This window comes from Mauremys mutica, chromosome 20, assembly GCF_020497125.1.
Source record: "Mauremys mutica isolate MM-2020 ecotype Southern chromosome 20, ASM2049712v1, whole genome shotgun sequence".
Classification (NCBI taxonomy): Eukaryota; Metazoa; Chordata; order Testudines; family Geoemydidae; genus Mauremys; species Mauremys mutica.
The window spans coordinates 15,512,506-15,535,502 of NC_059091.1; the positions used below are offsets into that span (position 1 = coordinate 15,512,506).

Below are 22,997 nucleotides of genomic sequence, written 5' to 3' on the forward strand. Positions count from 1 at the left end.
GATGTTTGACTGCTGGGAGGCATTCACGAACAGAGGACTGTTCTCATGGGACCAAAACCTGAGCAGGGACAGAAATAGCCTTTTGGGATGGAGTTGGTGCAACTGATTAAAAGAGTTTTAAACTAGGAACTCACAGGAGATGGTTAGGAGATGCTCATGTAATCTCCATGCCTGATTCTAATATTGACCTGGAGGAAAATCAAGAAAGAGAAGACACAGCAATGGAGAAAGGACCAGCAGTGGGTAGGCAAATGGACATTAAGAGGAAGGACAGTGCTGATACCAGTCAGGAAGGCGATACTGGAAGCAGAATGACTGTATCCAACTGGGTGAGGAATGAGGGTGAAGCCAAGCAGCAGCAATTAAGATGCCTGTGCACCAGTGCAAGGAGGCTGGGTAACAAAATGGAGGAACTAGAGCTACTGATGCAGGAAGTGAAACCAGAAACTGTAGGGATAACAGAAACCTGGAGGAATAGGCATGTGTCAGGATTCCCTCCCCACTCTGAACTCTGGGGTACAGATGTGGAGACCCCATGAAAAAAACCCTAAGCTTATTTCTACCAGTTTAGGTTTAAAACTTCCCCAAGGCACAAATTCCTTCCTTGCCCTTGGTATCGCTGCCACCACCAAGTGATTTCAAACAAACATTCAGGGAGGGCCACTTGGAGCCTACCTTCCCCAAAATATTCCCCCCCAAACCCCTACACCCCCTTTCCTAGGGAGGCTTGAGAATAATATCCTAACCAATTGGTTACAAAGTGAGCACAGATCAAACCCCCTGCGTCTTTGTTTTTCAGTGTCCTAAACAGGTTCTTAAAAGAAGCTTATTTTTAAAAAAAAATAAAAGAATCACCTCTGTGAAATCAGGGTGGAAGATAACTTTACAGGGTAACAAAAAGATTCAAAACACAGAGGATTTCCCCTCTAGGCAAAACTTTAAAGTTACAAAAACAGGGATAAACCTCCCTCATAGCACAGGGAAAATTCACAAGCAAAAGATAATCTAACGCATCTCCTTGCTATTACTTACTATTTCTGTAATATTAGATGCTTCGTTCAGATATGGCTTAGGGAGATGTATTTTCCCTGCCCTGGTTCCTCACTGACCTGGAGAGAACAAAGGAACACAAAACAAAAACCTTCCCCCACAGATTTGAAAGTATCTTCTCCCTTTATTGGTCCTTTTGGTCAGGTGCCAACCAGGTTATCTGAGCTTCTTAATCCTTTACAGGTAAAGGAGGGATTTTATGCTACCTTTAGTTGTATGTTTATGACAGCATGACTGGAGTACAAGGATTGAGGGGTATGTGCTGTTCAAGAAAGACCAAAACAAAGGCAAAAGTGGAGGAGTAGCATTGTTTGTTAATGATGAAGTAGCCTGTAAAGAAATTAGAAGTGATGGAATGGATAAGACAGAGACTGTTTGGGCCAAAATCATTCTGGGGAAGAAGCAACCAGAGATTCCCCTGGGACAGTGCTTGGGATGTGCTACAGACCCCCAGGATCCGATCTGCATAAAGACCTCTTCAATGTTTTTAATGAAATAAATACTACTGGGATTTATGATTATGGGAGACTTTAAATTCCCGGAGATAGATTGGAGAACAAGTGCTACAGCAGGGCCCAGGTTTTCCTGGATGTGATAACTGACAGATTTCTTCACCAAACAGTCACCGAACCTACATGAAGCGATGTCATTTTAGATTTGATATTGGTGAGCAATGACGCCCTTGTAGAAGAGCTGTTTGCAGGAGACAACCTTGGTTTGAGTAATCATGAGCTAATTCAGTTTAAACTACATGGAAGGATAAACAAAAATTGATCCACACCAAGGAGCCTTGATTTCAAAAGGACAAACTTTTAATAATGAAGGGAATTAGTTAGGGACATGGGCTGGACTGAAGAACCCAAGGATCTGAATGTGGAGGAGGCGTGGAATTACTTTGTCAAAGTTCAGAAGCTCTCTGAAGCCTGCATCCCAGGCAAGGGGAACAATTTTGTCAGGAAGGGTTGCAGACCACGCTGGATGAACAAGCAGCTCAAACAGGTGATCAAGAGAAAGCAGAAAGCCTATAAGGAATAGATAATGGGAAAGATCAGCGAGGAAAGCGACCTCTGGGGGGTCAGAAAGTGTAGGGGAGAAGTGAGAACTGCGGAAAGCCAAGCACAATTGGACCTTGCAAAGGAAATTAAAACCAACGTTAAAGGTTCTTTAGGCATATAAATAAGAAGAAAACAAGGAAAGAAGAAGTGGAGCTGCTAAGCACTATGGATGGGGTAGAGGTTAAAGATTATCTGGGCATGGCCCTGGCCCAACCCCAACTCCTAAATAAATACTTTGCCTCGGGTTTTAATAAGAGTAATGAGGACCTTAGAGGTAGCAGCAGAGTGGATAATGGGAATGAATATATGGAAGTAGAAATTATCACATCCAAGGTGGAAGTCAAACTCAAAAAGTTTAAGCTGGGAGTGGAGAGGCAGATAATCTCCATCCAAGAATATTAAAGGAACTGGTACATGGAAACTGCAGGCCTAATAGCAAGGATTTTTAATGAATCTGTAAGCTCTGGGATCGTGTCTATGATTGGAGAATTGCTAATATGGTTCCTATTTTTAAGAAAGGAAAAAAAGTGATCCAGCAAACTGCAGGCCTGTTAGTTTGACCTCAATTGTATGCAAGTTCGTGGAACAAATTTTGAAAGATAAAGTAGTTAAGGACATAGAGGTTAATGGTAATTGGGATAAAATAGAAAATGGTTTTACAAAAGATAGCTGTTGCCAGACCAATCTGATCTCCTTCTCTGAAATAACTGCTTTTTTTAGACAAAGGAAATGCAGTAGATCTAATTTACCTGCATTTCAATAAGGCATTTGATGCAGTTCCGCACAGGAAATTATTTGTTAAAATGAGAATTGAAAGGTGGATGAGGAACTGGCTAAAGGGGAGACTACAACCGATCACACTGAAAGGTGAACAGTCAGGCTGGAGGGAGGTTATAGTGGAGTTCCTCAGGGATCTGTCTTGGGACCAATCTTGTTTAACATTTTTATTACTGACCTTGGCACAAAAAGTGAGAGTGTGCTAATAAAACTTGCGGATGATGCAAAGTTGGGAGACATTGCCAATACAAAGCAGGACTGGAATATCACACAAGAAGAGCTGGATTACCTTGAAAGCAGGAGTAATAGAAGTGGGATGAAATTTAATAGTGCAGTGTGCAAGCTCATGCACTTAGTGACTAACAACAAGAATTTTTGCTATAAAATGGGGACGTATTAGTTGGAAGTGACAGAGGAGGAGAAAGACCTGGGTGTATTGGTTGATCACTAGATGACTATGAGCCACCAGTGTTATGTGGCCATGAAAAAGGCTAATGCGGTCCTAGGATGCATCAGATGTGGTATTTCAGTAGTGACAGGGACGTGTTAGTACCATTATACAAGGCGTGAGACCTCACCTGGAATACTGCGTGCAGTTCTGGTCTCCCATGTTTAAGAAGGATTACTTCAAACTGGTACAGGTGCAGAGAAGGGCGACTAGGATGATCAGAAGAATGGAAAACCTACCTTCTGAGAGGAGACTCAAAGAGCTTGGCTTGTTCAGCCTAACCACATGAAGGCTGAAGGGAAATCTGATTGCTCTCTATGAATACATTAGAGGGATATATATTGGGGAGGAGGAGGCGTTATTTAAGTTAAGGGCCAATGTGGACACAAGAATAAATGGATATAAACTGCCCATCAGTAAGTTTAGGCTTGAAATTAGATGAAGGTTTCTAACCATCAGAGGAGTGAAGTTCTGGAGCAGCCTCCTAAGGAGAGCAGTGGGGGCAAAAAACTTAACTGGCTTCAAGACTAAGCTTGAGAAGTTTCTGGAGGGGATGGGATGATGGGACTGCCTACAATGGCATGTAGTTGATCTGCGACTGCTAGCAGCAAATATCCCCAATGGCTGGAGATGGGACACTAGATGGGGAGGGCTCCGAGTTACTACAGAGAATTCTTTTCCAGGTCTCTGGCTGCTGGGTCTTGCCCACATGCGCAGGGTCTAACTGATCACCAGATTTGGGATCGGGAAGGAAGTTTCCCCTGGGTCAGATTGGCACAGACCCTGTGGGGGTTTTGCCTTCCTCTGCAGCATGGGGCACAGGTCACTTGCAGGTTTAAACTAGTGTAAATGGTGGATTCTCTGTAATTTTAAGTCTTTAAATCAGGATTTGAGGACTTCAGTAACTCAGCCAGAGGTTCGGGGTCTATTACAGGAGTGGGTGGGTGAGATTCTGTGGCCTGCAATGTGCAAGAGGTCAGATTAGATGATCATGATGGTCCCTTCTGGTCTTAAAGGCTAAGGGTACGTCTACAGTGTGAAATTAATTTGAACTTATTCTATTTGAATTTTCGGAAGCGATTTTATACATTTGGTGTTGTGTGTCCCCACTAAAGCGCGTGAATTCAGCAGAGTGCATTCACAGTACCGAGGCTAGCATCGAATGTCAGAGTGGTGTACTGTGGGAAGCTATCACACAGTTCCCGCAGTCCCCGCCACCCATTGGAATTCTGGGTTGAATTGAATCCCAGTGCATGATGGGGCAAAAACATTCTCGCAGGTGTTTCTGGGTGTGTGTCGTCACTCACTCCTCCCTCCGTGAAAGCTATGGCAGACTCCATACTGCCAGCAGACTATGAATCCACCTCGCATGTCCTCCCGTCTTTCTATCTACTCTTTTACCTAACCATTTCCTGCCTTTTTTTGGCCACCGTGTACTGAGCAGCACAGCTTCCGCCGCAAACTCTGCTCTCCCGCTCTTGCATCGCTAGCTAATTTCTCCATGTTGTCTGTCTTGGGCTCCCATGGAAGCTATAGAAGACAACCATTTACCACCTTTTATTGGCCATCTTGAACCGAACAGCTCTGCTATGTTTCGCGCCCTTTTTCCAGGATTACCCATGCAGGTGCCATAGTGCGGCAAGCATGGAGCCCTCTCAGATCTCTGCTGCAGTTTTGACCATTGTAAATACCTCACGCGTTATCCAGCAGTATGTGCAGTACCTGCAAAACCGGGCGAGGAAGCGATGACAGCAAGATTACTATACTGATGAGGACATGGATACAGACGTTCCTAGAAGCACGGCATGTGGTGATTGGGAGATCATGGTGGCGTTGGGCCAGGTTCATGCTGTGAAACGCTGATTCTGGGCCTGGGAAAAAAGCACAGACTGGTGGGACCGCATAGTGTTGCAGGTCTGGGATGATTCCCAGTGGCTGCGAAACTTTCGTATGCATAGGGCCACTTTCATGGAACTTTGTGACTTGCTGTTCCCTGCCCTGAAGTGCAAAGACACCAAAATGAGGGCAGCCCTCACAGTTGAGAAGCGAGTGGCCATAGCACTGTGGACGTTTACAACGCCTGACAGCTACCGATCAGTCGGAAATCAGTTTGGAGTGGGCAAATCTACTGTGGGGGCTGCTGTGCTGCAACTAGCCAACAAAATCATTGACCAGCTGCTATCAAGGGTAGTGACTTTGGAAAATGTGCAGACCATTGTGGATGGCTTTAATGTGCTGGGGTTCCCTAACTGCAGCGGGGTGATAGGGATATGTGTTCCATCTGTCCGGGCCCCGGCACACCGGAGAGGCTAGTACATAAACCGCAAGGGGTACTTTTCCATGGTGCAGCAAGCACTGGTGGATCACAAGGGACGTTTCACCGACATCAGCGTAGGATGGCCGGGAAAGGTGCATGACGCTTGCATCTTCAGGAACTCTGGTCTGTTTGAACAGCTGCAGGAAGGGACTTACTTCCCAGACCAGAAAATTACTGTTGGGGATGTTGAAATGCCTATAGTTCTCCTCGGGGACCTAGCCTACCCCTTACTGCCATGGCTCATGAAGCCATACACAGGTACCCTGGACAGTAGTAAGGAGCAGTTCAACTATAGGCTGAGCAAGTGAAGAATGGTGGTAGAGTGTGCTTTTGGACATTTGAAAGCACGCTGGTGCAGTTTACTGACTCGGTTAGATCTCAGCACAACCAATATTCCAATTGTAATTGCTGCTTGTTGTATGCTCCACAATATCTGTGAGAGTAAGGGGGAGACATTTATGGCGGGGTGGGAGGTTGAGGCAACTCGCCTGGTGGCCATTTTCACATAGCCAGACAACAGGGTGATTAGAAGAGCGCAGCAGGGTGCGCTGCACATCAGAGAAGCTTTGAAAGCTAGTTTCATGACTGGCTGGGGTACGGTGTGACGGTTGTGTTTGTTTCTCTGGAAGTTACCCACCCCCTATATATATATATATATATATGGAAATAAAGTCACAATTGTTTAAAAACCCTTCTTTATTATTTGTTGCACAACACATTGAGAGAAATTAGAAGGTAGACCAGAGGAAGGGGGTGGGTATTGGGTTACGGGGGTGGAGGAGGAGGGAAGGACAAGTCCAGAAACCAAATCAAAAGTTTGCATATGCCAACTTTCTGCTGCTTGGGCAATCCTCTGGGGTTGAGTGTGTGGGTCCCCATAGCCCCCCTCCCCCCTCATGTTCTTGGGCGTTTGGGTGAGGAGGCTATGGAACTTAGGGAGGAGGAAGGGCGATTATACAGGGGCTGCAGCGGCAGTCTGTGGTCTTGCTGCCTTTCCCGCATTAGATCCACCATACAGCGGAGCATGTCAATTTGCTCCCCCATGAGCTTGACCACAGCGTCCTGCCTGTTCTCCTCGCGCGTGTCCCTCCTCTCTTCATGTTCCTGTAACGCTTTACAGGACGCTGCAATTGTTTGCCTCCATGCATTCAGCTGGGCCCTATCAGTGCGGGAGGACTGCATGAGCTCAGCAAACATGTCGTCCCGAGTTTGTTTTTTCCGCCTTCTAATCTGGACCAGTCTCTGGGATAGAGTAGATAGGGGCCGCGTTGAAAAATTTGCACCTGCAGGAGGAGAAAAAGGGAGGGTAGTATTTTAAAGTACATTTCAGAGAACAAAGGGGACACTCTTCTCAGTGAAACAGGCAATTCATAGTACACAGCACATGTTCTTTCTGTACAAGTTAGCATTTTGCCTCTTATACTGAAGTGCCTGCCACTTTGGTGTGAGTAAGCCATCACACACGGGCAACAGAATTCATCTTGCAGGCAGCCCAGGTTCTGCTTCTTCCACATTAATTTAAATGCTTTCAAACTGCTGGGCCCCTTTCCCATGGTAAGCAATGCCTGGTAGGTTTGCCATATAAAAGGAGGGCTTGCGGGCTCTCTGGGATGATCGCTTCATACAACACAACACCCTCCCACCCCCCGGCACCCTCTGTGTGGCTCTGATGAGGCTCTGAGCAGGGATGAGCCCTTTAAACTAAACGCAAACAGCCCAGCGCAGCTGGGATTCCCCCTCACCCCCCACCGCGTCGCTCCGATCAGACTCTCACTCCCCAGAAGTACCTTCTCTAGGGTCATGGTCCAGGAGCCCGCCTTGGGAGTGGGGGGAGGCTATTGGCTCCAGAGTTAAGAATAGTGCCTGGCTAGGTGGCAAAACAGATTCCCCACTTGCCGCCTGTGCACTCTCCTCCTCCTCCTCCTCCTCCTGCTCTTCGTTCTCCAATGACTCATCCTCCTCACTCCGTGCAACCCCCCCCTGCAGGTGTCCACAGACAGTGGTGGGGTAGTGGTGGCGTCACCCCCCATAATTGCATGCAGTTCATGGTAGAAGCAGAATAGATGGGGCTGTGACCTAGAGCGACTGTTTGCCTCCCTGGCTTTTTGGTACACTTGCCTGAGCTCCTTGATTTTTGTACGACACTGCTCTGTGTCCCTGGAGTAACCTCTTTCCATCATGATCCTGGAGACTTTAGCATACATATTTGCGTTCTTTTTTTTTTTTTTGGGAATGTAGTTCTGCCATAACAGATTCATCTCCCCAACATGCAATGAGATCCAGTATCTCCTGTTTGGATCATGCTGGAGCTTGTCTGCGAATTTGGGACTGCATGGTCGCCTGTGATGATGGACTGTGTTGATGGTCACCTTGTGCTGATGGTGACCAAACAGGAAATGAAATTAAAAAGTTCACAGGGCTTTTCCTGCCCACCTGGCTAGTGCATCGGAGTTGACAGTGTTGTCCAGAGCGGTCACAAGGGAGCATTCTGGGATAGCTCCTGGAGGCCAATAACATTGAATCACGTCCACAATACCTGTAACCCGGGATTGTGATCTCGATTTAAGCGTGAATCCACTTGCCGAGGTGGAGTACAGAAATCGGATTAAAGAACCCTTTAAATAGGAAAAAAAAGGTTAAGGTCATGTGGACGGAATCTTCTTTTTTTTTCGAATTAAGTTGGCTAATTCCTAAATAACCAACTAGTGTAGACCAGGCCTAAGTCTGTGAGCTTCCCATCCAGCGTCCTAGCAAGCTGAGGCCAGGGCCATGTTGAAGCACTGCTCAGGGATGGTGGCTGTCCAGGGAGGACCTGAGTGTGCCCATCTCTGTAGCAGGATGGGGCTGTTCTCTCTGTCCAGGCCATGGGGGAGCAACACCCACACCCCTCATGAGGGAGAGGGGTCAGAGTTTCTGAATTGCACAGTGTTCTCCAGTTCTGATCGTCCCCTGGTGGAACCTGTGGCCTGATGTACTCAGCTGCCATCCCTGCCCCCTACATGATGATTTGACTCCAGTCATGCCTGGGAAGCATGAGGGAGCAGAGGACATCTTGGTCTAGCCCGGGCTGGGTTTGCCAGCCTCCTGCTGTGTCTGGCCTCTGCACTGATTAAGGGAGAGCTCTGATGCCCACGTCCCACTGCCATGATAATGCCAGCATTCTGTTCCCTGGGTCATCCCCTTCCTGAGTCCCACAGTGCAAAGGAGTAGCATGTGGTTCTGGGCCCAGCCACCAGGGGGCGCAGGAAGTGTTTCACACCTGTCCGTCCAGGGCAAACTTCACCTCATGCCATGTCCAAGCCGAGCAGGACCCTGAGCCCTGCTCCCTGGTGCTCTGGCACTTGTTCTCCCCACACACATGCACCTGGGCCCTAAGAGATGGGCTGGCAAACAAGAGCATCCCTGGGATTCCTGTGAGGCTGGCTGGGCTGAGTCCTGCCCCTCTCCACATGCTCCACACACACCCAGATCCCCTCGTCTCTGACCTGGGTTGGTTGCTGTTTCTGACAGGTTGTGACCCGCCTGATCCACTTGCTGAGCCAGAAGATCCTCGGGAACCTACAGCAGCTGTGTGGGCCCTTCACAGGTAGGGGCTTTGTGGGGGAGGGTTAAATTGCAACTTGCCCTAATGGGGGCGCAGCCTGTCAGAGTTATGGGGCCCTCTGTCCCTAGCCGGGGCTCCAGGCTGTGACTTCATCACCATGCAGGGGAGGTGGCTTGCTGCTGGCATTTCCCTGCTTCTCCTCCACCAGCCACAGTCAAGACCTGAGGAGCAACTGGCAGACCTGCTGGGGACTGACCCACCCTGGCAGGGCTCCAGGCTAGAAGCAGGAGCTGCTATGGCTGGAGCAGAGAGCCAGGCTCCCTGGTTGGGGTGGGAACTGGCTCCTCTCTTTGCGGGCCAGGCCAGTACTGATGCTGGGCATCACAGGGCAAAGCTCCAGACCGGGTCCCGCAGTTGTTTAGTTGATAGGGTTGCCAATCCTCCCGGTTTTGCCAGGAGTCTCCTGGAATCGGACTCTATCTCCCAGAGGCTACTGAAGCCAAACCAGGAGATTTTAGGCTGCTAAAAGTCTGGCAGCGCAGCTGGGCTAAATCAGGCTCCCTACCTGCCTTGGCCTCGCACTGCTCCCGGAAGCGGCCAGCACATCCCTGTGGCCCCGGGGGGGCAGGGGGTCTCCACACGCTGCCCACGTCCCAAGCACTGACTTCGCACCTGCCATTGGCCGGGAACTCTCGGTTGGTGGGTGTCTTACCCTCTGGGCCCCTCAGACGGTTGGTCACTCTCTTTCCCACAGGCTCCAGTCTTGGTGTGGCCTCCAGCTCAGAGCTAACCAACCCAGCTAGTAACCTGTCCACAGTGGCAGTGCTGCCAGTGTGTGACGATGTGCCCATGGCAGCCTTCACGCTGGAGCTGGAGCATGCCCTCAACGCCATAGGTGAGTGAGGGCCAGAGCCTCGCTCTGCTCCTGGTCATGCTTGGGGTGCAGGCCCGGCGTGATGGTCCTGTTCACTCTTCCAGGTCCCACCCTGCTTCTGACAAGTGACATCATCCGAGCACGACTTGGTGCCTCAGCACTGGACAGGTAGGGGATTGGCACAGGTGGTAGGTGGACTGAAGGGGCTGGCTCCTAGTCCCTGATCTCTTTGTTCTCCATAAAAGCCCCCCCCCCACCATGTGGGGCCTGCAGGGCCATGCTATGGGGCTTGTGCCATTGGGGCGCAGAGGGTGGGGTCTAGCTGGCTGATAGCAGGGCCCTCTCCAAGAGAGGGTGCAGCAGGGGATCCTTATTGGAGATGGGCTGGAACAATGGGCGGGGGGTGGTGGGTGTCCTGGTGTGGTGGTGGTGGGGAACATAGCTGGGGGGCTGCTCATTAGGAGCTTGGAGCGGGGTGTCCTGCTGGTTGCTGGGAGGTAGCAGAGGATCCCTGTTGGAAGGCGTGTGGCACGGGTGTCCAGGATCAGTGCTGTGGCCCCAGCTTTGGAACAGTCCTGGGAGAACCCCTTCAGTGAGCCAGACCCCCTAGGGGTTTCACTCTCCCTCCAGGCCAAAGCCACACAGTTTCACCGCCTCCTTAGGCTGGACCTCTGGGCCTTCATCACCCCTGCTTCACACCGGGAGCTCCACTCGGCAAGTCCAGCTGAGGCAGATACCTGAGGGAGACTTGTACAATCTCAGGGAGTAATACTCCTCCTCCACCAGCATCTGCAGGGACACCCAGCCCGTGCTGTCACGCAGAAGTGTTTATTAGTTGGCTGGAACACAGCAAAGAAAGTTAGAGCCCAGAGCTCTGTCCCTCTGATCGCTCTGTCCCAGTTTAGGTGTGCCCCCAACTGATTCCTACAGCCCACACTTAACACCCCCATCTCCCCTCCCCCAGTTCTCTGTTCCCGAACTGGGGAGATGCGGCTCAGCCCCCCTGCCAAGAGGGGAAGTCCATCTCTCTGGGTCGTTGATTGCTAGTGATCCGTGTCTGGGCAACTGGATTTGCCATTGTCTTCTCAAGAGCTAAAGCCCCAGACAGCTAGGAGCTGTTCACACCTGTGTTTTTTAGCCTGGCCAGAGAGCAAACAGACCTTCCTCACACCCCACTAGCTAACAATGCAGCATATAGGGGAAACTCAGGCATACATAGGCTTCATAAAAATATTACAAAAAACCTTCCACTTTGTCAGAGCGTGCAGCTGGAGAACTGCTTGCTGGGAGCTTGGGGGAAGGGTCCCCATTGGCATCCGGGAATTAGGCAGAGGGAAGGAGGGGCTGCATGGTGGGAGCTCGGAGGAAGGCCAGAAGCAGGGGTTGGAGCAATGGGGTGGGGCAGGACAGAGCTGGAGGCTGCCTGCTGACATCCCCTCCCTGGCAGCATCCAAGAGTACCGGCTGTCAGGCTGGCTGGCGCAGCAGGAGGACATCCACCGCATTGTGCTGTACCAGACCGACTGCACACTGACGCCCTGGACTGTGCGCTGCATCCGCCAAGCTGACTGCATCCTCATTGTTGGGCTGGGGGACCAGGAGCCAGCCCTAGGCAAGGTGAGGCTGGGGCCCTGTGTACAGTGCCCAGGGGAACGCTGCATCCTGAGCCCATGGTGGTGGCCATCATGGTCTGGGATGCTGCATCGGCCTGTGGAGTACAGCCTGGAAGCACCGTCGGGGCTCCCTTGTCCCCACTCTCAGATGACAGAGCGATTAGGGTCACTTTGTGAGCTGGACACAAGCAAACAATCTGTTTTGATCTGGCTTAGTGTAAATGTCTACATCTACGAGCAAAGACTGTAGACCAGGGGTGGGCAAACTTTTTGGCCCGAGGGCCACATCTGGGTATGGAAATTGTATGGTGGGTCCTGAATGCTCATGAAATTGGGGGTTGGGGTGCGAGAGGGGCTGAGGGCTCCAACTGGGGGTGCGGGCTCTGGGGTGGGGCCAGAAATGAGGAGTTCAGGGTGCGGGAGAGGTCTCCGGCCTGGGGCAGAGGGTTGGAGTGTGGAGGGGGGTGAGGGCTCCAGCTGGGGATACAGGTTCTGGGGTGGGATTGGGGGTGCAGGAGGTTGCGCTGGGCTGGGACCAAGGGGTTCAGAAGACAGGAGGGGGATCAGGGCAGGGGTAGGGGGTTGGGGTACAGGAGGGCATCAGGGGTGCAGGCTCCAGACGGTGTTTACCTCAAGCAGCTCCTGGAAGCAGCGGCATGTCCCCGCTCCAGCTCCTACACGGAGGCGCAGCTCAGCGCGCTGCCCCATCTGCAGGCGCCGTCCTGCAGCTCCCATTGGCTATGGTTCCTGGCCAATGGGAGCTGCGGAACCCTTTGGCTGACCCTATGTATAGGAGCTGGAGGGGGACATGCCGCTGCTTCCGGAAGCTGCGCAGAGCCACAGGACACGTGGAGCGAGGCAAGCTCCTGGCTGGAGTGCTGTAGCAGGGCAAGCCCTGGACCCCACTCCCCAGCATGAGTTTGAGGGCTGGATTAAAACGTCTGAAGGACCAGATGTGGCCCCCAGGCCGTAGTTTGCCCACCCCTGCTGTAGGCCATGCTGACAAGGTGGGGGGCCCTGTCCTGGGAAGCAGGGACTCCTGAAAAAGACTTGGGGGTCGTGGTGGACAATCAGCTGAACATAAGCCCACAGCACAATGCTGTGGCCAGAAGGGCTAATGCGATCCTGGGATGCATAAGCTGGAGATTCTCGAGTGGGAGGTTTAACCTCATATCTGGCACTGGTTCAACTGCTGCTGGATTCCTGTGTCCAGCTCTGCTGCCTGCAATTCAGGAAGGATGTGGATAAATTGGAGAGAGGTCAGAGAAGAGCCATGAGATTAAAAGATTAGAAACCTGCGTTAGAGTCAAACTCACGGGGCTCTATCTAGCATAACAAAGAGAGGGTTAAGGGGTGACTAGATCTCAGTTCCTACTTGGGGAACAGATATTTGCTACTGGGCTCATCAATCTAGCCGAGGAAGGTCTAATGTGATCCAATGGCTGATTGATAGTTAAATCTACAGCCCTGCACGGATACAAAAATGTATATCCGCATCCGATCCGTGATCGGCAAAAATTGTCCTTGGATATCTGCATCTGTGAATGGGGACATCCACAGATATCCAAGGCTCTACTAACAGCTTCACAGGTCACCATGCAGCAGTGACACAGGACTGTGCCAAGTCCCTGACCCCCAACTGCCCCCACTTCTCCCCAGAGACCTCCTGCCCCGCCGATGGCTCTGTCCCTGCTGCCCCTCCTGCCTAGGGTTGCCAATTTTGGTTGGATATATTCCTGGAGATTTCATCATGACATAATCTTTAATTAAAGATTAATCTTTAATTCCTGGAGACGCCAGGCCAATCCTGGAGGGTTGGCAACCCTATGTCCTGCCCTGCCCTGGGCACAGAGGCTACAATCCTGAGCCCTCGTGTGCAGCGCCATCCTCCCAGTGGCTTGGACAGGCCTATACAGCCACAGCAGATCTAGCGCACACAGGCGCGGCCGGGACTGACAGGCTGCTCTCCTCACAGCACCGCAGTTGCCGCCCGCTAATTTAAAGTACAACTACACCTCTTTCAAATGGCACTTGGCTCACTCCCTTCTAGGAGCTGTAGTTTATCTCTTCTGACTGAGCAAGCTGGGGACTACAACTCCCAGAATGCTCAGCATCATATGATTGAGAGAGCTGAGCAGGCGCCTGAGGGCTGGTGACAGCTCCTCCCTTCGGGTTAGAGTATGCTGCAGAGACATGCACGGAGACGACATCTGTATCTGCATCCGAGCCACAAGCCGGAAAATGGTCCGTGGATATCCACATCCCCAGATATAAAGCGGATATCTGCAGCTTTGCAGGGCTCTTCGTAAAGCTAGACAAAGTCAGAGTGGAGATATACAGAGTGATTAACCACTGAAACAACTGACCAATGGTCGCAGTGGATTCTCCATCACTCATCATTTTAAACTCAAGATGGGATGTTGTCTAAAACAGTGGTTCTCAATCAGGTGCACGTGTACCCCTGGGGGTACACAGAGGTCTTCCCAGGGTACATCAACTCATCTAGATATTTGCCTAGTTTTACAACAGGCTGCATAAAAAGCGCTAGCAAAGTCAGTGCAAACTAAAATTTCATACAGACAATGACTTGTTTATACCGCGCTATATACTCTACACTGAAATGTAAGTACAATATTTATATTCCAATTCATTGATTGATTTTATAATTGTATGGTAAAAATGAGGAAAGAAGCAATTTTTCAGTAATACTCTACTGTGACACTTTTGTATTTTTATGTCTGATTTTGTAAGCAAATAGATTTGAAGTGAGATGAAACCTGGGGTACGCGAGACAAATCAGACTCCTGAATGGGGTACAGTAGTCTGGAAAGGTTGAGAGCCACTGGTCTAAAAGATCTGCTCTAGGAATCCTTGGGGACAGGTCTCTAACCTGTGTCAGGCAAGAGGTCAGACTTGATGATCACAGTGGTCCTTTCTGGTGTGGGAATCTATGACCAGCTTCCACGTCCCTTCTGCAACTTCCCTCCAGACTCCTGCTGGGGAGGGCTGTGCGTAGGGTGACCAGATAGCAAGTGTAAAAAATTGGGACGGGGGTGGGGGGTAATAGGTGCTTATAAAAGAAAAAGCCCCCAAAATCGGGACTGTCCCTATAAAATCAGGACATCTGGTCACCCTAGCTTTGCGTGCCATACAGGGGTAGGGGGCTCATCCTGACGGGGGAGCTGTGGGCTGGGCTGGGCTGCAGCGGCTCATGCTGGGAGGGTGGGGTGGGGGGGAATTGCCCACTGAGGGGGCTGTGCAGAGGCAGGGCGCTGTGTATGTCGTGCAGGGATGGAGGCTTGTGGGGGGTGGGGAGGGCATCTGTGCATTGGGATGGGGCTATGTGTGCTGTGTTGGGGCAGGGATTATTCCGCCAGGGAGTTGGCTTATTCTAGGGGCCCCTGTTCTGCCCTTGCAGCTGGAGCAGATGCTGGAGAATACTGCCGTGCGTGCCCTGAAGCAGCTGATTCTGCTGCACCGGGAGGATGGCCCCAGCCCCTCCCGCACCGTTGAGTGGCTCAACATGCGCAGCTGGTGCTCAGGACACCTTCACATCAAGTGCCCACGCCGTGTCTTCTCCCGCCGGAGCCCCAACAAGCTGGTACTGTCCCTCTCGTCCCCAGGACCCTTTGGGCTGGTGCAGCATGGTGCCACACGGTGAAGCTGTCTGTGCTAAGGAAGATAAGACCCCATGGGGGTGGGCACAGAGCTGCTGTCTCAGAAAAGACCCCCAGGCCAGTCTGGTCCTTGTGGTGCCTCTGCTGCCTTCCATGGCATTAACCTGGGCAGAGCCTGATGCCAGCCTGGCATAGGTCTTTGTGATGGCATCAGACCTCTCTGGAGTGCGGGGTGCAGAGCCGGGGGGTTCCCTGTTATAAGGGGGTGAGAGGGTGCTGTGTGTGTGGGAAGGAGTTGATGTGGGGTGGGGAGTGGGCTCTGGGGGTGCATGCGTGCTGTATGGGGTTGCTTTGAGGGGTGGCAGCCTGTCTGACTCTCACTCCTGGCCCTGCAGAGGGAGATGTACGCGAAGGTCTTCGAGAAGGACGCTGACCGGCACAGCGACTTCTCCCGCCTGGCACGAGTCCTGACTGGCAACAGCATTGCCCTAGTGCTGGGAGGAGGAGGGGCCAGGTAGGGGCTCAGACAGGGCCTGGCTGGGGCACTGAATTCCCATGGCACTCCTTTGCACCCAGGCGCAAACCAGCCCCCAGTGGGGGGCCATAGGCACCTACAACCCCAGCTTTACAGTGGGCAGGGGGGACAAACCCGGGGATAGAACCCAGGAGTCCTGGCTCCCAGCCCCATGTCCCTACTGGTACACAAACACTGCCTCCCAATAAGGGCCATGGGAGTGGGGCTGGGACAGTGACCCTGCCGCCCATCACCCTGCCTAGAGCAGTGCATTCTGGGAGCACCATTGCAGACATCCTGGCTGCCTGGCCCATTAGAGATATGGCAGCTGCGTGGCAGGTTGCAGAGTTCGGGGCCATGTGATGGCCCCTGGGGCAGGGTCCCTGCCTGCCATTGGGCTCTGACCCCTCCCTCCCCCGCACAGGGGCTGCTCGCACATTGGGGTGATCAAGGCCATGGAGGAAGCCGGGATCCCCATTGACCTGATTGGGGGCACATCCATTGGCTCCTTCATTGGGGCTCTCTATGCTGAAGAGCGCAGTGCTGTGCGCACCAAGCAGCGTGCCCGTGAATGGGCCAAGGTGAGAGGCAAGGCCTGCTGTGGGGTAGGGCAGACGCAGGGTGGGTGTGCTGTGGGGCAGGGCCAGACTTGGGAGGGTGGGAGCAGGAGAACTCCCCAAACCAGCCCCTCCCAGAGCTGCCACCCCATAACCCAGCCTTCCCCACAGCCGCTGGCAGCCAGGTCCAGGCACTGGGAGCTGGCCCTCACACCCAGCAAGTGCAATACAGAGGTCCCAGCATGCACTGGGGCCTGATCAGTCTGTCTGAGAGGGCCTGTAGAACCTCCAGGCTCTCTCTGCTGCAGGCCTCTCTGCCCCCTGCACATGCTATGCAGCTCTGTCCTGTGGGTTTAGAGGCAAACCCCCTGCAGGCTGTGGGGGTTTGTCCTCCCTTTGGCCATGGGATGTCTGCTTGGCTTGGAGCAGAGAGCCCCATGGTGTGCCTCAGCATTGTGCTGCTAGGCACGACAGCCTCTGTTGCACATGCAGCAGGCTAGGGCAGCAGGGGGTTCTGGTGGGAATTGCAGCCTCCCCAGTAACAACCCATCATCCTAGTTGGCATACGGTGCTTTGGCTGGAGGACATGCCACACCCCCACTTGCTGCCATCTCCTCGACATTCCTCCCCGCTTGTCCCCATGAGCCTGGACTCGGAACGCTGCCTGTGCTGGGCCGTGCCACCCACGTAGTGACCCCTCACCCTCCTCCTGCAGAGCATGAACTCCGTGTTTGAGACAGTCCTGGACCTCACCTACCCCATCACCTCCATGTTCTCCGGCTCGGCCTTCAACACCAGCATCAACAAGGTCTTCCAGGACAAGCAGATTGAGGTAGGTGGGTCCAGGAAGCTGGGCAGGGTCCTGGTGCAGAACACTCAAAGTAGCCTCTTGCTGGGCAGCCCTGATCAATGCTCCCTGCTGGCAGCTGTGTTCCCTGAAGCCTGGCCTTGTCCAAGGGGCGTGGTGCCTTGCGCAGCCCCCACAGCAGCATCCTGCGCTGTAACGTGTCTCTGATTAGACCTTTGTGCTCCTGCAGGATCTGTGGCTCCCCTACTTCAACGTGACGACAGACATCACAGCCTCGGCCATGCGGGTCCACAAGGACGGTAAGCGCCTGCACCTCACACCCACAGTGTGTCCCAGGCTGCACCAGGTGCATGGTGCCCTGGCTGTTGGGGCCCAAATCCTCAGCATCCTGCTCATGTGAGGGCCCAGGGCCAGAGGCCTCTCCCTGCCCCCCCCCCCCCCGAGCTAGTAGTGAAGCATGTAGGATAGAGCCTGGTTGGTGGCTGAGAGTAACGGGCCTCACTAGCCTGTCTCAGCCTCTGCTGGCTCTCTCTCCAAAGAGCCCTGCTGTGTGTGTGCTTGATGGGTCCACGTGGCCACGCCAGGCCTGGGCTCAGCTTCAGTCAGAGCTGGCATCTCTATGCTATTTCGGGGGATTTTTTTTTCCAACCTGACGTGATGTCATTTTCTTAAAATAGCCTATTAAAATCTCCTTGATTGCTTTCAATAGTCACCGGAAGATCGATGCTGGTTCCGGGAGACTCCAGGCCAAACCTGGAGGATTGGCAACCCTAGCTGAGCAGTGCTGCTCCTCAGGCGCTGAGCCAGTGTCTCTAAGGACGGGAATCGCCTGCTGTAGAGAGTGCCCCCTATCCCCCAGGGAGCAGTGCTTGTAACCCCTAGCCCACATAAGCTGGCATGGGTCACCCCACTGCCAAGCCATCCACAAACACAGTGAGGGATTGGGCTGGGCATGGCCATCTCGATGTCTTTGCGCTTGCCCCCTTTGCTCCCACACCTGGCAGGGCCCCTCAGCATCCTGCCCTGCAGCGAACGATAGTGTTAGAGGAAAGGGCTGAAAGAAGGGCAGGGGCTGTCAGAGCAGGGCCCCAGAGGTCTAATTAGGAGTGATGGGCTGAAATAAAGGTCTCCACCCCTGCGAGAGAGCCGGGGCAGAAGCTGCCGTTGATGGCACAGGGAGCGCTAGGGCTCTGCTGCCAGGGCTGTGCTAGAGGCAAAGCCAGGCTCTGGGAAACCCCCTATAGGGAGCACTCCACCTGAATTGACTGGGGCCAAACACAAGGGCCAGGGGCTTCCCCTACCCATGGCTCTGCACTGGGCAGCAGGAGCTGCTGGCTCCCCTTAATCACCTGGCCTCAGGGCCCAGACTCTCCAAACAGCCAGACACCATTCCTGTCTTTCTGGGGGCAGCAAAGGCTGGCCTGAGCCAGCAGAACCCAGGCCCAAGAGCTGCTGACGCTGCTCCCAGTCAGAGTTGGGGCCCCACAGCGAGTCCCTCCCACCCCCGCCCATCCCCACACTCCGCTGCCCACTTGGTCACTGTCTGGCTCCTCCCCCATTCCCTGCTTGTAACACTTCTGCTACTCACTAACCCCTGGTAACACCCCCCACTCCTGACTGTGTGGGGAGAACACAAGATGAGGCTATGGGACACACTAACCTTGCTGTCCCCTGCCCCTCACCGCTGGCCTGAGCAGCCCTCCTGTCATCTGACACCCTCATTGGGCCAGCTGGATGGCATGTTAGCAGCAGCAGCAGCAGCAGCAGGGGTTGCTCTAGGTCACTCGGGGGAGCTGTGGCAGCATTCTGCCCTTACACTTGGGTGGTGGTGGTTGGGAGCTCTGGGTGGAGGAGAGGGCCTGCTGTGGGGGTGAGTGGGTGGGTGTGTGGTGAAGTTCGAGCTGAGATAGACAAGGGGCAATGTTCTGTCCTTGCACTCAGGTGGTGGTGGTTGGAGGCTCTTGGGGGAGGCAGCTAGAGGGGGGTGCATGTGGCGGGGCTGGGACACACAAGGGGTAGCGTTCTGTCCTTGCATTCATGTGGTGGTGGTTCGAGGCTCTTGGGGGAGGTAGCTAGAGGGGGGGGGTGTGGCGGGGCTGAGGCACACAAGGGGTAGCGTTCTGTCCTTGCACTCATGTGGTGGTGGTTGGGGGATCCCAGGAGAGGTAGGTGCGGGGATGCTGCTGGTTCAAACTCAGTCTCTGCCCTTGGTCCTCATCTTATGCCTCATCTGTCACAGGCGCCTGATCTCACCTGGGACATTGATCCTTCCATGCCTGTCCACGGGGCGCTCCAGCAGCTGTAACTGCCTGGCTCTCACTCTGCCTGCTTGTCTGTCCTAACGCCAACTAACCCCCACTCATCCCTAACTCATTGAGCCCGGGGGACAGGGACAGGGAGATGGGTTAGGGAGGGGCAGGGCTGGCTCTGCTGTGTGTCTGTGTGAGTGCTCTCTTCCTGGGGAGATGCCAGGGGAAGACTTCCCCCCTACCAGGACCCTGCTGTCCTACCCAGGGATCCTCAGCTGGCATCCAGAGCAATCAGCTGAAGCCCTTCCCCCAAAGCCCATGGAATGGGGCCTCTGCCTCCTGCAATGATTGGGACTCCCTGCACCACCGTCTCAGCGTGTGCCTCAATCTCCTCCTGGACCCACAGTGCCCAGCCTGTGCTGCTGCCTCCTGCCCTGGATAGTTCTGTCCTGGCGGCTGTGTGCCCTGGGCTTGCCCCACTCACCCTTTGTCTGTTCTGGCCATGCTGGCTGGGTTACTGCAAGGTTACAGGAGAGCACTCTGCTGGGCTTCCAGCTCTGAGCCGTGGCAGCCCTTTGCCAGGGGAGCTTGGCCCAACCCCACTGCCTTTGGCCCTCCCATTGCAGTAGGGCACTCCTACCACCAATCCGGTCTGGTGCACCCTGCCAGCTCCCCACCAGGCTGCTGTAAGGGCACCTAGCTGCTGGATGCCCAGGGTCTGAGCCCTCAACTTGGGCTCCTTTAGGCATACTCTTGGGGTGCTCCCATCTATCTAGCCCCTTCTCCTGAGCGTACTGTGACTACATAGTCCCGAGCTCAGTGCTGACCCCTCAGATTCCCCAGTAACTTAAATGCCCTCTCCCAAGTCCCTCCGAAAAGGTGAGCTGCTGGGTCCCCTCTTCCAGGGCCCTGGGCTAGGTGTAGCATAGAGCACGGGCCCTCTGCACAGCCGTGTGACATGAGTGCTCTTTACCTAAGTATGAGAAACACCCTGAGGATACAGCTCCTATAGAAAACACCACCCTCCTGAGCACAGGTTCACTCACTTGCTCTCGCGTCCCAGGCAGTCCTTGGGGGCACCAGGGAGGCAGGGTCTCCTCTCCGAATCTGGCTCCCTCAGCAGCTTCCCTTACCTTGAGCTGTTGAAAAAGAGGCCTCTGGTAAAGCTGCTGTCAGCCTCTGCAAGTGACCAGAATCCTCCCTCGTGGTGTTGCCAAGCAAACCAGTTTCTGGGGGATGGGGTCGGGGAGCCAGGGTCTTGGCTGGGTGAAGGCCCAGGCCGGTTAATGACCCTCTGTGCTCAGCTCTGCACCACTGCCCTGCTGGAATGTCAGCCCAACAGGCAGTGAAGAGCTCTGTCTACGGTGGAGGCTGCAGGCTGAGGCAAAGTTGTGCAAAGAGCTCCTGACAGCCAACTGCATTCATAGTCTGCACAGCCTCATTCTCTAGCTGGCCTGGCCCCAGGGGTCCAGCAGCCCCTTGAGTGCTGGTCACAACATGCCCGTTTGCCTGTTGCCGAGCAGCCTTCTGCCAGCAAGCACACAGCAGCGTCTTGTTGGGCCAGGGCCTGGCACTGCCCCATGGCAGGGAGAGCCAGCAGGGCGTTGAGGTAGGTAGAATAGCCCAGCCCAGTTGTCAGTGTAGCCACCACTAGCTGGAGTGGGCTGAGGGGAATGGGTGTTCAGGGAATTGGTCCCTCCTCTGGTGGTGGGGGGGTGGATTTCTGGGTATGTCACAAGGGCCTGTCCCTGTATTAGGCTGGGGGTGGCAGGGGACACCTGTTCCCACACCCAGCCTGACTCCTAGCACAGACCGCCCCGTGTCTGAGCCGGTGTGCCCTCTCCCTGCCAGGCTGGAGAGACCACCTAGCACCCCTGCTGTAGTGGGCATCTGGACATCTAAAGCTTCGGTCATGTCATTTCCTGTCTTCTCTCCGTCTGTGCTGTCCCCATCCCCTGTGACTGTCTCCTCTCCCTCCAGCAGGCAGTGTGTGGCGCTACATCAGAGCCAGTGCATCTTATCCCCCCTACCTGCCTCCTCTCTGCGACCCCAAGGACAGCCACTTGCTTGTGGACGGCTGCTATGTTAACAATGTCCCAGGTCAGCATCATGCGCTCCTCAGGCCCTGGGCCACGAGGATGACCAGCGTGGCTTGGAAGGGAGGGCGAGGCTGGGCTGGGGTGGCAACTGGTTGCAACCCCTGCCCACCATACTCTGCCATGGCTGCTCCAAGTTGGGCTGCAGCCACTGCCTCCTTCCATGCCATAGCTTGTCCTTCTTTGGCGAGGGCTGGTTCTGACAGGCCTGAGGGCACAGGCTGGATCCCAGCACCCTGTCCAGACATGTGCTGCTCAAGCTGAGAAATCTGCACCTCGCGGGAGGAGGCGCTGGGAGCCTCGGCCACCAGGCCAGGTGCTCGGTCTCTCCTGAGGCCTTTGGGAGTCAATCCAAGGCACCGCACTACCTGTTCCAGAGCAAGGGACAAGGATGGGCCCCAGCCCCCTGGCTGAGCTCTAGGCAGTTGGCTAGTCTCTTGCTGGCTCCAGGGCCATGCCTATCGCCGCGCTGTGCAGATTCCCCAGCCTGGGTGCCAGGGGCGCCCTCCCTCCCCCGGGGCTCAGGGCCTGCAAGAGGCCGTCTCCTGACTGCGTCTGTTCCTGCCGGTTAGGCTCACTGTGGCGGTATGTGCGAGCGAGCATGACCCTTTCCGGGTACCTGCCGCCACTCTGTGACCCCAAGGACGGCAACTTACTGATGGACGGTGGCTACATCAACAACCTGCCAGGCAAGTATTTGCCGCCGATGGAGACGCTGCTCACAGACTGCAAAGCAGGCCACTGAGGGAGGCACCGCTGCTGCCAGCGTTTTCTGCCCCCGTTGCCTGGCTCTGCCCTAGCACGCATCTCCATCGCCACCCTCGCTGGTGTCTCCGCAGCACTAGAGCCCTCTTCACAGCTGAGCTGGGGCCCAGGCCTCTTGCCCTTCTGTTGGCATGGAGAAATGTTATTGTTAAAACCAGCAACTCGCCCGAAGTGGGGATCCTGCTCCGGGAGGGGGGCTTCCCTCCCACCACCCTGTGAGGCTGGTGCAGCACCTTGGCCCACGACCAGCTGGGCAGGCTCATGTTATATGTGTGTGTAGGGGAGCAGTTCTTCCCCACTGACTGCTTTGCATTCTTGCTGTCTGCTGTCCCTGGCATCCCAAGTGGGGAATGGGGGTGGGGGATCTCTGCTTTGCCTCTCCCTTGGAGTCAGGCTGAGGACTGGACATTATGGAACTGCAGTGCTGTGGTCCAGCCTGGGTGAAGGCTTCTTAAACTGGAGCAAAGGCCGTGGAAGAAGCCCAGGCTGCTCCCCAGCTGAAACCGCACCCAGCTCTTTACCCATGGAGCTTTTCCCTCAGCCCTGGCCCCACAAGCCCCCGAGCAGAGACTGGGGCGGCTTGTACCTGAGGCTCCAGAGCAAACAGTCGAGGTCCCAAGGAACCGGGTTCCCTTTGCAGCTGCGTGGAGTCTCACTGAGCTCAGCCTCGTGCATCAGCACCTGCTGATCCATGCTGCAGCCAAATGGTGCCAG

General features: G+C 54.2%; 1 protein-coding gene across 10 annotated transcripts in view; it reads left to right on the forward strand.

Annotated features, from left to right (window-relative positions):
• The window catches only part of PNPLA6 (patatin like phospholipase domain containing 6), a 67,650-nt gene that overhangs the window by 37,491 nt on the left and 7,162 nt on the right, over positions 1-22,997 (forward strand). For 3 of the 10 annotated variants that reach the window (XM_044995778.1, XM_044995781.1, XM_044995779.1), the window contains exons 21-31: positions 9,158-9,233; positions 9,946-10,086; positions 10,170-10,233; positions 11,513-11,681; positions 15,096-15,278; positions 15,690-15,808; positions 16,233-16,389; positions 17,081-17,197; positions 17,403-17,472; positions 21,403-21,522; positions 22,091-22,207. In XM_044995778.1, the coding sequence (XP_044851713.1) occupies positions 9,158-9,233; positions 9,946-10,086; positions 10,170-10,233; positions 11,513-11,681; positions 15,096-15,278; positions 15,690-15,808; positions 16,233-16,389; positions 17,081-17,197; positions 17,403-17,472; positions 21,403-21,522; positions 22,091-22,207 (1,333 nt within the window). Of the gene's footprint in view, positions 1-9,157; positions 9,234-9,945; positions 10,087-10,169; positions 10,234-11,512; positions 11,682-15,095; positions 15,279-15,689; positions 15,809-16,232; positions 16,390-17,080; positions 17,198-17,402; positions 17,473-19,412; positions 20,629-21,402; positions 21,523-22,090; positions 22,208-22,997 lie in introns of those variants that run through there. The other 7 variants (XM_044995783.1, XM_044995786.1, XM_044995780.1 and 4 more) reach the window with 6 other exon arrangements.